The sequence below is a fragment of the Odocoileus virginianus genome, chromosome 13 (assembly GCF_023699985.2).
Source record: "Odocoileus virginianus isolate 20LAN1187 ecotype Illinois chromosome 13, Ovbor_1.2, whole genome shotgun sequence".
In the NCBI taxonomy this organism is placed as follows: domain Eukaryota; kingdom Metazoa; phylum Chordata; class Mammalia; order Artiodactyla; family Cervidae; genus Odocoileus; species Odocoileus virginianus.
The window spans coordinates 47,046,982-47,061,436 of NC_069686.1; the positions used below are offsets into that span (position 1 = coordinate 47,046,982).

Below are 14,455 nucleotides of genomic sequence, written 5' to 3' on the forward strand. Positions count from 1 at the left end.
TTATGATCCTTTGTATTTCAGTGTTGTCTGTCGTGATCTCTCCATTTTCATTTCTAATTTTGTTTATTTGGTTCTCCCTTTGTTTCTTGATAAGTCTTGCTAACTAACGGTTTTTCAATTTTGTTTATTTTTTCAAAAAACCAGCTTTTAGCTTTGTTGATTTTTGCTATGGTCTCTTTAGTTTCTTTTGCATTTATTTCTGCCCTAATTTTTAAGATTTCTTTCCTTCTACTAACCCTGGGGTTCTTCACTTCTTCCTTCTCTAATTGCTTTAGGTGTAGAGTTAGGTTATTTATTTGACTTTTTTCTTGTTTCTTGAGGTAAGCCTGTAATGCTATGAACCTTCCCCTTAGCACTGCTTTTACAGTGTCCCATAGGTTTTGGGTTTTTGTGTTTTCATTTTCATTCATTTCTATGCATATTTTGATTTCTTCTATGATTTGTTGGTTATTCTGAAGCGTGTTATTTAGCCTCCATATGTTTGAATTTTTAATAATTTTTTTCCTGTAATTGAGATCTAATCTTACTGCACTGTGGTCAGAAAAGATGACTGGAATGATTTCAATTTTTCTGAATTTTTCAAGACTAGATTTATGGCTCAGGATGTGATCTATTCTGGAGAAGGTTCCGTGTGCACTTGAGAAAAAGGTGAAGTTGATTGTTTTGGGGTGAAACTTCCTATAGATGTCAATTAGGTCTAGCTGGTCCATTGTGTCCTTTAAAGTTTGTGTTTCCTTGTTAATTTTCTGTTTAGTTGATCTATCCATAGTTGTGAGTGGGGTATTAAAGTCTCCCACTATTATTGTATTACTATTAATTTCCTCTTTCATGTTCGATAGCATTTGCCTTACATATTGTGGTGTTACTATGTTGGGTGCATATACATTTATAATTGTTATATCTTCTTCTTGGATTGATCCTTTGATCATTATGTAGTGTCCTTCTTTGTCTCTTTTCACAGCCTTTATTTGAAAGTCTATTTTATCTGATATGAGTATTGCGACTCCTGCTTCTTTTGGTCTCCGTTTGCGTGAAATATTTTTTTCTAGCCCTTCACTTTCAGTCTGTATGTGTCCCTTGTTTTGAGGTGGGTCTCTTGTAGACAGCATATATAGGGGTCTTGTTTTTGCATCCATTCAGCCAGCCTTTGTCTTTTGGTTGGGGCATTCAACCCATTTACATTTAAGATAATTATTGATAGGTATGGTCCCGTTGCCATTTACTTTGTTGTTTTGGGTTTGCATTTATACAACCTTTCTGTGTTTCCTGTATAGAGAAGATCCTTTAGCATTTGTTGAAGAGCTGGTTTGGTGGTGCTGAATTCTCTCAGCTTTTGCTTGTCTGTAAAGCTTTTGAATTCTCCTTCATATCTGAATGAGATCCTTGCTGGGTACAGAAATCTAGGTTGTAGGTTATTCTCTTTCATTACTTTAAGTATGTCCTGCCATTCCCTTCTGGCCTGAAGGGTTTCTATTGATAGATCAGGTGTTGTCCTTATGGGAATCCCTTTATGTGTTATTTGTTGTTTCTCCCTTGCTGCTTTTAATATTTGTTCTTTGTGTTTGATCTTTGTTAATTTGATTAATATGTGTCTTGGGGTGTTTTGCCTTGGGTTTATCCTGTTTGGGATTCTCTGGGTTTCTTGACTTGGGTGGCTATTTCCTTCCCCATTTTAGGGAAGTTTTCAGCTATTATCTCCTTGAGTATCTTCTCATGGCCTTTCTTTTTGTCTTCTTCTTCTGGGACTCCTATGATTCAAATGTTGGGGAGTTTCACGTTGTCCCAGAGGTCCCTGAGGTCCCTGAGGTTGTCCTCATTTCTTTTGATTCTTTTTTCTTTTTTCCTCTCTGCTTCATCTATTTCCACCATTTTATCTTCTACCTCACTTATCCTATCTTCTGTCCCCATTATTCTACTGTTGGTTCCCTCCAGAGTGTTTTTGATCTCATTTATTGCATTATTCATTTTTAATTGACTCTTTTTTATTTCTTCTAGGTCCTTAGTAAACATTTCTTGCATCTTCTCAATCTTTGTCTCCAGGCTATTTATCTGTAACTCCATTTTATTTTCAAGATTTTGGATCATTTTTATTATCATTATTCTAAATTCTTTTTCAGGTAGATTCCCTATCTCCTCTTTTGTTTGACTTGGTGGGCATTTTTCATGTTCCTTTACCTGTTGGGTATTTCTCTGCCTTTTCATCTTGTTTAGATTGCTGTGTCTGGAGTGGGCTTTCTGTATTCTTGTGGTCTGTGGTTCCTTTTTAATGTGGAGGTTTCACCCAGTGGGTGGGGTTGGATGATTGGCTTGTGAAGGTTTCCTGGTTAGGGAGGCTTGAGTCGGTGTTCTGGTGCGTGGAACTGGACTTCTTCTCTCTAGAGTGCAATGGAGTGTCCAGTAATGAGTTTTGAGATGAGTCTATGTGTTAGGTGTGACTTTGGGCAGCCTGTATGTTGACACTCAGGCCTGCGTTGCTGGGGAATTTGCGTGGTATGTCTTGGTCTGGAACTTGTTGGCTCTTGGGTGGTGGTTGGGGTCAATGTAGGTATGGAGGCTTTTGGATTGTCTCTTTTTACTTAATGTTCCATGTAGTCAAGAGTTTTCTAGTGATCCCAGGTTTCGGGCTTAAGTCTCCTGCCTCTGGATTTCAGTTCTATTCATCCAGTAGTCTCAAGACTTCTCCAACTATACAACATTGATAATAAAACTTCTAGGTTAATGGTGAAAAGATTCTCCCCCATGAGGGACACCCAGAGAGGTTCACAGAGTTACATGAAGAAGAGAGGGAGGAGGGAGATAGAGATGAGCAGGAGGAGAAAAAGGGGGACTCAAGAGGAGAGAGACAGATCTACACAGTTGTCTGTTCCCAGAGTGTTCTCCGTAGCCCAGACACCCACAGAGATTCACAGAATTGGATTGGGAAGAGAAGGGGAAGGGAGCAGATAGAGGTGTTCTGAGGTAGAAAACGGAGAGTCAAAAGTGGGAGAGAGTAATCAACACACTCCTGAGTAAAAATGGGTACTGAATACTGGATTCTTAAACGTCAAAAATTGATACGAAATACTGAAAAACAAAGATTAAAAATCTAAAGTAGAGGTTAGACTCTTAAAAATACAATATTAAACACAAAAACAAAAACACAAAAAATTTTAGAAATATATATGAAGTTTGGTTTAAAAGTAGGGCTTCTTTTTTTTTTTGCAAGGTTATAGTGAAATGAAAATGAAAATTAAGGAGTAATAGAGGAGTAATAGAGGACTTTAAAAGAAAATAAGAGGAAAAAAATAACAGGAAAAAAATTTTTTTTTCCTAATTAAAAAAATAGTAAAAATATATGAAAATGAAAATTAAAGTTAAGGAGTAATGGGGGAATAATAGGGAATTTTAAAAGAAAATAAAGAGAAAAAATAAGAAAAGAAAAAAAATTTTTAATTAAAAAAAAAAGGAAAAATATATCTAGGAATTTCTCTGGAGCTGTTGCGGTCAGTGTGGGTTCGGTTCAGTTTCAGATAGCTCCTCATTCCAGCTTACACTTATAAGTATCTATAGGCCCCTTCCAGTGTAGTCGGTGTTATCTACAGGGATTTTAATCTGTTGCACCGGTCCCTTCTGAAGCGGTTCCCTTTGTTTATTTGGCTTCTGTTTGCAGGTCTCTTCAGTGTCTAATTTCCACCCTGACACAGCTGGGCGGAGGTGGTCTCTTGTTGAGGTTCACTTGTTCAGTCTGCTGTGGGGAGGGAGGGGCGCTGCAGACAGATATCGCTGTGTGTGGGGAGCACTCACCATGTTCCGGCCACACTGGGTTTGCCCCAGCTCATGGGTGTGTGTGCTCTCCCCGTCTACACTGCTCAGGCTCCCAGCTGCTCTATATGAAGCAGGCCCTGCCTGGCATGCGGTTCCAGTTTTCGGGTACTACACAAAAGCGCAGATTCGGTTGGGCCTGCGGTTTGTGCCTTCCTCGCCCGAGCAGCTCAGGCAGCCAGGAGCTTGACAGGCACACGCTCCCCGGGTGCAGTGCGCCTTCTCCCCTCTGCGGTCCCAGCCTCAGTTTCCGTGCACCAGTCAGGTTTGTGTGGCTTGTGTCTATTCTCGGGAGCTGGCTTCTAGCCGCGACCCTCCTGGCGGATGTCGACCGTCCAGAATCTCAGGAAGTCTTTGGTTAGAAGCTGGGAGCCTGTTTGCAGTTTGGTAGGGAGTGCCATCTCTGGGGCCGAGTTTGCCCCTTCCCCCTCCCCCCTGCCTCCGCGGGGATGGGTGGGCCGGTCTGCCGCCGGCTAGCTCTTCTCTGGAATTGCTCAGTCCCTTTGTTCTGCGAATGGCCGGCAGGTTCATTTTCTCTCTCTCTCTTGCTATCCCACGGTTTAAGTTGCTATCTCACGTTAGCTCCTTCCGATTGCCCTCAGGGCATTCGGGCCCTGTCCTTACCCTAAGCAATGCAGCCTGCTCCTCTCTGTTCCGCCCCCACTTGCTGGTGGCGGATGCCGGCGTCTCGGGTACTTTTCTGCTGGGAGTTGCTTTTAGGCATGTAATCTGTGAGTTTTATTTATTTTTCCTCCCAGTTAGGTTGCCCTTTGAGATTCGAAAACTTCCCCCAGACCCGCCCGTGAGAGGGTTTCCTGGTGTTTGGAAACGTCCTCTATTAAGACTCCCTTCCTGGGATGGGTCTCCATCCCTAGCTCTTTTGTCTCTCTTTTTATCTTTTATATTTTGTCCTACCTCCTTTCGAAGATGATGGTCTGCTTTTCTGGGTGCCTGATGTCTTCTGCTAGCGGTCAGAAGTTGTTTTGTGAAGTTTGCTCAGTGTTCAAATGTTCTTTTGATGAATTTGTAGGGGAGAAAGTGGTCTCCCTGTCCTAATCCTCCACCATCTTGGCTCCTCCTCCTAAATTATGAATCTTAAAGCCAATTCACAGAACACTTTTTCTAAGGTCAGATAAAAATTCAGTGATGTAAGACAATTGATGTACATACATTGGATTGTATAGTTTAGTCTCCCCCTGTATAGCCATCCTGTATTACCAATTAAAGACTCTGCAGATTCCCCGTTATTCTTATTGAGTATCTTCAGCTCCTGTTTAGGTGGTATATTTTGATTTGGTTTTCCTCTCTTTAAATAAATTTCACACTTCACTATTACAATGTGAATAGCCCAGGTGCAAATATGAGTTAATAGCTAAATGGACTTGGCAATTACGTTCCAATAGAAAGAAACATTTGGGAAAGAAGTTAAATGCAACTAGAAATTTTAAAGGCATCTGGCTTTCCTTGAATATTCATAAACCTGTATATATACTCATACATGCATATATTTTTATGCAGTTTATTAAAATATTGTAAAGTATTAAAGGAAGAAGTATCTCATATTTCTGGTTGCTTAAAAAAGAAAGAGAAAAAGAGAAAGAATGCAATAATGATCTCCCTTGAAAATTATTCCATTCCTATTGCAGAAAACAGCCATTCACTAATCCTTCAGTTACTATCTACCTAATTACCATGTGAATACTCTGTAATTGTATATCCACCATTGTCCTTTAGATTACATGATTGTGTTTGGTACTACAATGCAGTTCTTAGTGTAATTATCCTACAGAGGTTATAACAATTTTTATATTGTGAATATGAAGTATTATTATATAATATCATGGTAATCGCTACTTTCTTAGCACAGATTAATTACATTTCATTATTTCTCCTTCTTACTATATGCAGAAATCTCAATTGTTATGCCATTCAGGTCAGTAATATGATCAAAACTTATAAGCTAGAATGTTCCAAACTAAGGAAGATTTTGTTGGCAGTAGTTTATGTAGGCTGTTGCCACAGTAGATATTATTCAGATCAGTCTTAGTAACTTTTTAATTCCTGTTGTAACCTCACAGTTGGGTTGTCAGCTCTCTGAGAGCTAGTGTCCTGTCTTGTATTTCTGTATTTTTCTCACAGTTCTCAATTAACACTTAGTCACACACATGTCCTCAGTAAATAATCAATTACACATCTACCACTTCCATTTTATCAACATGGTGTTCAAAATTAGATCAATTATATTGTCCCACATGCCTTTTCCCATAAATTCCAGACTGCTGCTGTTGAATACATAAAAGCCAATCTGAGTAGACTCTTATCTTCAACCTTTAACCTTCAACTCCTTCCCTATTTTATCTCCTTGGACAAAATTTCTCTTGTCAGCTGTATTTTCTTTGAGCCTTTCTTCTTTTAGTTTATCACACTGTTTTTTTACTTTCTCTCAGTTCCAATAATTATTAAGGTAAAGATAAATTTGAAGGAATAAAAGATGGTTGTTTTTGTAAGGAAAGTATATGTGTGTGTGTGAGTGTGTGAGTGCATGTGTATCTATGTGTCAGAAACTAGAAGATGATCGCTTTGTGGTACACCTTTGTGTTAACCAACTACCAACATTCCCAACTGTTTTATTCTTTGGGAGGCATTAAGTTTTTTATTTAGATTTGTCTAATGATTCATAGTCAGTAACATTTCACTTAATCAAAACTGAAATATGAAAAAAATGGGGAAGGCTATGAAACTTCTGTAATAAATAATTGACAGAATGATAAATCAATCATTAATAAAAATATTAATATATTTTAGTTAAGAAAATGAGTATCTATCTTATAAAAAGGTTACTTTCAAAATGTTTTTAAAGTATTTTCAATGTTTAAAGTGGTTAGCTGTATAAGGTAAGCAATTTCGGTACTCTGGGATTAAAAAAATATATATTGTTTTTCCAGTTACAGCTTTAACTTCTCTCTGTTTCTGAGCTTATCAAGAAAGACTTTTTAGAACTAAAGTAAACAACTGCATACCATAGGATCCTTTTCATACAATATTCTTTATACTTTGTTGAATTTCTGCTGGATTGGGAAGTGCTAAAGAAGTATTTCTTTTAGAAAATAAATAACTGAAGGGATAGAATTTAAACATGAGTGACACCAGTGGTAAAGAATCTGCCTGCTAATGCACAAGACAAAAGAGACAGGGGTTTGACCCCTGGGTCGGAAAGATCCCCTGGAGAAGGAAATGGCAACACATTCTAGTATTCTTGCCCTGGAAATCCCATGGACAGAGAAACCTAGAAGTCTACAGTCCATGGGGGCACAAAGAGTTGGACACAACTGAGTGACTGAACACCATGTAGTGATTATTTGAGAGTATATAGAGATAGGGGCTTCCTGGTAATTCAGCTAATACAGAATCCACCTGCAATGTAGGAGACCCCAGTTTGATTCCTGGGTTGGGAAGATCCCCTGGAGAAGGGATAGACTACCCACTCCAATATTCTTGGGCTTCCCTTGTGGCTCAGCTGATAAAGAATCCACCTGCAATGCGGGAGACCTGAGTTTGATCCCTGGGTCCAGATGATTCCCTGGAGAAGGGAATGGCCACCCACTCCAGTATTCTGGCCTGAAGAATTCTCTGGACTGTATAATCCATGCGGAGGCAAAGAGTTGGACAAAACTGAGTGACTTTCACTGACTTTCACTTTCAGAGATGGGACACTGATAAAAATACAGCATATATTTATGCAAGGTTTACACAGATGCTTGTAATTCAAAGTGGATTATGACTGAAAAGAGAATGAGAGAGAAATTAGGTAGCTTTCCTAAGACTTATGCATTCCTATCATGATGTTGAGACAATTACAGAGAACATGAACTTTGGTTGAGTCACCCAATTTGGAAATAGAGAGCACCATCAGATGTTCTAAACTTTTTCCTGGCCTTACATATATCATTCGGTTATGATTAAACTTGAAATAACAGAGTTTTTGAAGGAATTATTTTGACTTCTTACAAGTACCCAATGCTTGTGTGATAATTTAAATATGACTTGCTGAAGTCTCCTATCAAGTAAGATCTACTTTCTCCTGTATTCAGAAATCTTGGAGTTGGAATTGAGTAAATAGGGAAGACTTTAAGAGAGAGAGGAAGGAAGGGAGGGAGGAAGAGAGAATGGGAGGGAGGAAGAAGAAAGAAAGAGAGAGGTTCGAAGAAGGGGAGGACACAAGGAAGTGTGAAAGAGGAAGAAGGAAAGTGGGAGGGAGGGAGAGAATGTACGTGCTGGACCCTACAACGCTAACAGAGAGGCAGAAAACAATCCAGCAGACATGTAATTCAATATATTCTACATGCTCCACATCTTAAGCCTAATTATCTATGGGAGATAGAAAACTTTCATAGGAATATATTAGGAAGCAACTCTGGCCGGGCTAGAATATAGTAAGCAAGTCTCTATCCTTAAACTTCAATTTTGTATAGAGTGCTAAACAAACTGGGAAAAAATGAAATGTCTTCATTTGAATATCTGTAGAGAAAGGGTTCTGAGTCTAAAATTATTTCTGCCGTTTTTAGAGGGAAAGCATGGCATGGCTCAACAGTATGCAATTTGTAATTATTTAACTGTATATTCTAACACCTGTTTACAATTTTATCTTAAGCAAACTTTTTTTTTTTTTTACATTCTTTAGGTTCCATTTTTAGGCCATGAGGCCAATCAGTAGCATTGAATAATGTCCATCTGACATGCTTCAAAATATATTAAAAGCATTAGAGAATGGAAAGTTTCCTTCAAAACATAAAAAACGGGCTATGAATTCCTTTTAAAAACATTATCCACAAAGAGAAAACCTATTAGTCTAGTTAGCTAGCAAACTAACCAGAATTTATGAAATATTCTTATTGTAGCTTATATGCCATTAGATTTAAAAAGAAATCTTTCTGTGAAAGCATAATGTACATAGAAATGTTTAAAATCACAAGTATATAGTTCAATAACTTATCCCCAGGTGTACACATCAGTGTAAACCAACGTTCAGGTCAAGAATGAGCATTATTATTATATCAAGTGCTCCCTGGTGTTCTTCATCACTGTTCCTTTCTTTCCCTTCAAAATAACTCCTTTTGACTCAAGACCACAAATTAGTTTTGCCTTTTGAACTTTATATAAATAAAAACATACTACATGTATTTTCTGTCCACTTCTTTTCCTCATTATTAGTTTTGTGAGATTCTTGCATGTTGTTGCTTATAACTAATGTCTTCATTTTTAATTTATCTATTTCCATATATTTTTTTATAATGGACATTTAGATTATTTGCAGCTTTTGGCTGTTTCTAAAAAGATTTCTGTACATATTGTGGACATGTTTTGTGCACATGTGCATGCTTTTCTCTTGCATATACGGTATATTAAGAGTAAAAATGCTAGGTCATAAAGTATGGGTATGTTCAAATTTGGGGCTTCCCCGGTGGCTCAGCAATAAAGAATCCACCTGCAATGCAGGAGACGGGATTTCAATCCCTGGGTTAGGAAAGATCCCCTGGAGGAGGGCATGGCCACCCACTCCATTATTCTTGCCTAGAAAATCCCATGGACAGAGGAGCCTGGCAGATTACAGTCCATAGGATCGCAAAGAGTCGGATGCAGCTGAACACAGCACGTACACAATCTGTTCAGATTTAATTGTTGTTTAGTTACTAAGTTGTGTCTGACTCTTTGCGACCCCATGGACTATAACCCGCCAGCCTCCTCTGTCCATGGGATTTCCCAGGCAAGAATACTGGAGTGGGTGGCCATTTCCTTCTCCAGGGGATCTGCCCAACCCAGGGATCAAACCTGTGTCTCTTACTTGGCACCTAGATTCTTGACCACGAAGCCACAAGGGAACCCCTCAAATTTAATATAATTGATACTGTCAATTATTTTCCAAATCAACTGAGCCAATTTATATTCCCACTACTAGTGTTATGAGAGTTTTTGTTATTAGTCATCAATTTGGTGGAAGTGCAACAGTATTTCTTTGATGTATTAATTTGTATTTCCTTGAATACTAATGATTTGTGTTTATTCTCACATCTTTATGTTCTCAGTGTAAACCAGATTTAAAATATTATCTGCAATTGCTTTTAATTAGTAAATTGTAGGTAAGTTTTTAACTTTGACCTTTAGCACCCTAAAGTGCTAAATACATGCAAGGTAAGTGCAAGCAAACTGTTACTTGCTACAGCATACTGTAGCCAATCATCACATAGGCCAATCATCAACCCTCAGGATGTTAGCTCAACTTTTCCTAGTTTCTTAGGTCTTCTCAATGAAGTGATTTTAAAAACAAAGTGGTTCAAAATTTTAGGTTAAAATTACATTATAATTAGGGCTCCCAAAGTTAGTCAAGAAATAAGCTATTTCAATCAAATCAAATCTATTTACAACTTAGACAATGTAGTCCCTTTGCTACTCACTAAGATTATTTTCAGATCTTACACTCCCTAGTTCCCAAATTGTGTTCACTCATCTGATCTCATGGGTTTCACCTGGGCCTCAAATCTAATCTAGAATTTGGAATTCAGGAGTGGTAGTAGATGAAAGGAAAAAACAGGAATCTGTATTTGCAAGTTAGTTACCTACATGATTCTGATGAATTATCCATTGTGGAAAAAAACCTCATAATATGAAGATCTTGGAAAGATACATAAGCTGTTTTCTATATCCCATCAGAAAAATGAATCAGGACCAGTGGATGAAATTTAAAGCAAATAGAGACAATATTAAAAGAGCTCTCTGTCAATAAGTTGTATCTAGCAAACTAAGGAAAATTGCTCTTTAGAGATTTTTGCATAGTCAATGGTGTTAGATGATTATATAGGCCACTGTTAATATATTCTTCACAAATATTAATAAAAACAGAATTTGTGTTGTGTACATTACCTGCCAAGCCTAGAAAAACTACAAATAGACATCATAATGGACAGACACTAACATTGACTTAATTTTTAGATCTTTAAGTCTCTCACCCTTTGAAAGTGCTTCTTTTCTTAAACATAGCCAAGACCCTTAGTAATAAACTTAAGCTTTGAATCTCAATAAGGGTACTTGGCATAATGCAACAGCAAGCATAAGAATGCTTGAAATAAATTTCCATAAATATGAAGCAAGCCTGTCAATAAATTTAATTTCCATCTGATTTAATAAAAGGCTAGACAAATATACAAGCATGAAAGTTATAAATTATATTTAACTTTTTTACCCACAACAATCATCTTATAGCAGATTAAGGTTTATAAATTGTGATTTTTACCTCATCTAATCACGCTTGATATTGCTTCACAATTAGATAGCTATAAGGAAATTGCAGCTTCAAACACTAGGTCTGTGATTAATTCAGTAAGTTCTTCTGCTTAAGATTACTTGTATTAATACTATAAATTTCAATATTGTGAATGTGGCAAATTAAAAAATATTGATGTGTCAGTATACTTATAGACTTGCTTGTTTTTCAGAAGACTGAAGCAAAATGTCTAATTGCAAAGTCAATGTGGTTCTTATTAAATGGTCTTTCTTTATTACTGATGTTCGAGAAATATGGAAATATTTGAAGAAGTCTTCCTTAGTAGTTGAGAAAATTGTCTGAAGTGCTCAGTGGGAAACATCTTACAAAGCAAAGGGTTCAGACTGCATGGAGGCTTTTCCTCTGACTGATGAGATGTCAGGTTCTCACCTGGGAGGAGGAAATTGCCTAGACTTCTTTTATCACTTTCTATCCATGATGGATCTGTTAGTCTTCCAGTCCACAATTCTACTGGGGCTCCATTAGAGGCACAACTTCTATCTGCCTACCTGCCCAGGTGTTTGGAAATCCTGGCTGTTCTGGCTCATGTGGTGGTGGTGGTGGTTTCGTCTCTAAGTTATGTCTGACTTTTGCTGATCCCCTGGACTGTAGCTCACCAGGCGCCTCTGTCCACGGGATTCTCCAGGCAAGAATACTGGAGTGAGTTGTCATCCTCCTCCAGGGGATCTTCCTTACCCTGGTATCGCATCTGGGTCTCCTGGCTCAGGTAGAGAGAGGCTTCTTTCCACTCCATCAAGGGCTAGTGAAGGAGTAAGACTCCCATACTTTGTTCTTCAGATGAAAAGAGCTGTAAGAAGGAACAAAGATAGATGACATCTAAAGAAATCTTGAGGATTTATGTTCATTCCAGAATAACAGAAATATTCCTCCTTAGAAGGAAAGCTGAGAAAACTTGAGAACTTAAATTTTAAAATTCAGGACTAATAGAGTTTGTCAGTTAGTATTATATCAATATAACTAATATTAGATTATATTATATCTATTATATCAATATAATATATTATATCAATACAACTTATATTGACAAGGTATCAATATAATATCTTAGCAAGATGAAATGATGGCAAACTCAGGCAAAAAGAGGAATCAATGGTATTCTTAAAGAAATCTGGTTACATGTAATTACAAGTTGTTCTTGTAAATTAATCTACTTATACATGACCATTTTAAAATATTAAGTAAAATGGTAACATTTATTGTGACTCAAGAAAAATATCTTGTAGGATTTCCCTGGTGGTCCAGACTCTGTGCTTCCCACGCAAGGAATGTGGGTTCAGCCCCTGATTGTAGAAATTCCACAATGTGGGGGAAAAAAAAAAGAAGGAAAAATACTTTGTAACACAATTTTATTGCTATATTGTTCATTCTTTGTAGATGTATGTCATCACTACTGTGTGAATTCTGAATCCTGTACCATTGGAGATGATGGAAGTGTGGAATGTGTCTGTCCAATACGCTATGAAGGATCAAAATGTGAAATTGACAAATGCATAAGGTGTCATGGGGGACATTGCATTATAAATAAAGACAGTGAAGATATATCTTGCAAGTAAGTAGACAGCTAACTTAATTTATAAGAGCATTTGAACCCAAAAGGACATAACATTCTAGCAAAAAAACAATGAGAACATTGTAAATTATTATTTTTTAATTAATTTTTTAATTGAAGGATAATTGCTTTACAGAATTTTGCTATTCTCTGTCAAACATAAACATGAATCAGAAATTCAACATGGCAAGTGTTCCATTATCTCTCTTATTTTTTTTGCCTACAAAGAGATTTCAATTCATTTTGATTAAACCAAAGCTTATTCAAAAATTGTTAACATACTTCTGGGAAACATGAACACTTATCATGTAATAATATGGTCAGATCATTCCCTGTATAGAATATTCCTAATAGTAAGCAAGCACAAGTGAAATGCAGCATACCTTCAAAAAGCTTATGTAATACTTCTAAATTAGAATAGCTCAGACTTTTGTTTCATCATTATTATCAGCAATGAGTATTTGCCTTTCTGATTTTACAAAGTGATCCTCTGGGAAAGGAGCAAAAGACCTGTTGAATGGAAACAAAATTTCATCTTTTTATCTGACTTGGAAAATTATGGTCGAAAATAAGTAGAAAGAATGATGCTTCCTCGGAAGCCACTACAATTAAGACATCCAATTACATTTTTGTTACACTGCCTTTTGCTCTTTGGCTTTGAGATCAAGTGAATGGAAGACAGAATTTTGCAGCTAAAGAGTGGCATTCAGTTTCTGTCATGAAACAGATTTATGCCACAGAAGTTAGAGATCAATTCTCACTCTGAACTTCTTTTCACAACCTTTTAAAAGAGGGGCTTATAAATGACTGGGCTCTATCATTTGCCCTGTGTGTGTGTGTTAGTCACTCAATTGTGTCCGACTCTTTTTGACCGCATGGACTGTAGCCCACCAGGCTCCTCTGTACATGGGATTCTCCAGGCAAGAATCCTGGAGTGGGTTGCCATTTCCTCCTGCAATCATTTGCCCTAGAACTATAATAAATGAGAATATGTTATAGAAAAGCACACCTTAAAATGTTCATGCCACTGCTTCCACCAAGATGGCCTCTGCCAGGGTGCCAGCCCTGAGTTATGTTACTCTGCCAAACAAGGTCCAATAAAACTTTATTACAGACAACATCAACATTTTTTTCTTTTTTATTTACTCTCATTTTAGAATTAATCTATGTATGATTTGTGTTATCATTATAAATGACATTTATTCAAGCCTTCAAATTGGGTCATTTGAAAGTACATTATTTTTCAACTAAAGTCATTGGAAAAATATGACTAATTATAATACATGCCTTTGATAAGTACATAAAAGTAAAATGCATTTTTATTTAAACTATCAAAATCATGTTTGCTCATTAAATTGATCAGTTCTTTGTGATGAAACTTGAGCATGGCAGAACTTGATTTCAGTTAGTGAGCATGCATCTTTTTTTATGTTCAGTGTACCATATCAGTAATGCCCTGTAGAATCTTCTTTACAACCCCATTTCATCCACCCAGGAAATTGTGGACTATCGTATAAGAGAGGCTGAGAGGCATAGTTTCCAACCCAGTTTATCTTGGAGAAGCGCATGCAGGGACACATACTGTTTCCATCACACAGGCCAGTTCCACGTGAGGAAGGAAGGGCTGGATTCTTAGGACCCTCACTGTTGCCTACTGTACAGGCAATATTGGTTTAACCAATCTAGAAACACTGGAACCCATAACCTGAGTAGACTTTTGAGGTCAGACATTACAGTTCCTGACTTAAATATCTTTTTGAAAAACT

The 14,455-nt window shown here is 37.3% G+C and overlaps 1 protein-coding gene across 1 annotated transcript in view; it reads left to right on the forward strand.

Annotated features, from left to right (window-relative positions):
• The window catches only part of LRP1B (LDL receptor related protein 1B), a 2,064,747-nt gene that overhangs the window by 1,998,475 nt on the left and 51,817 nt on the right, over positions 1 to 14,455 (forward strand). The window contains 1 exon segment of the mRNA XM_070476260.1: positions 12,515 to 12,689. Coding sequence (XP_070332361.1) covers positions 12,515 to 12,689 — 175 coding nt within the window.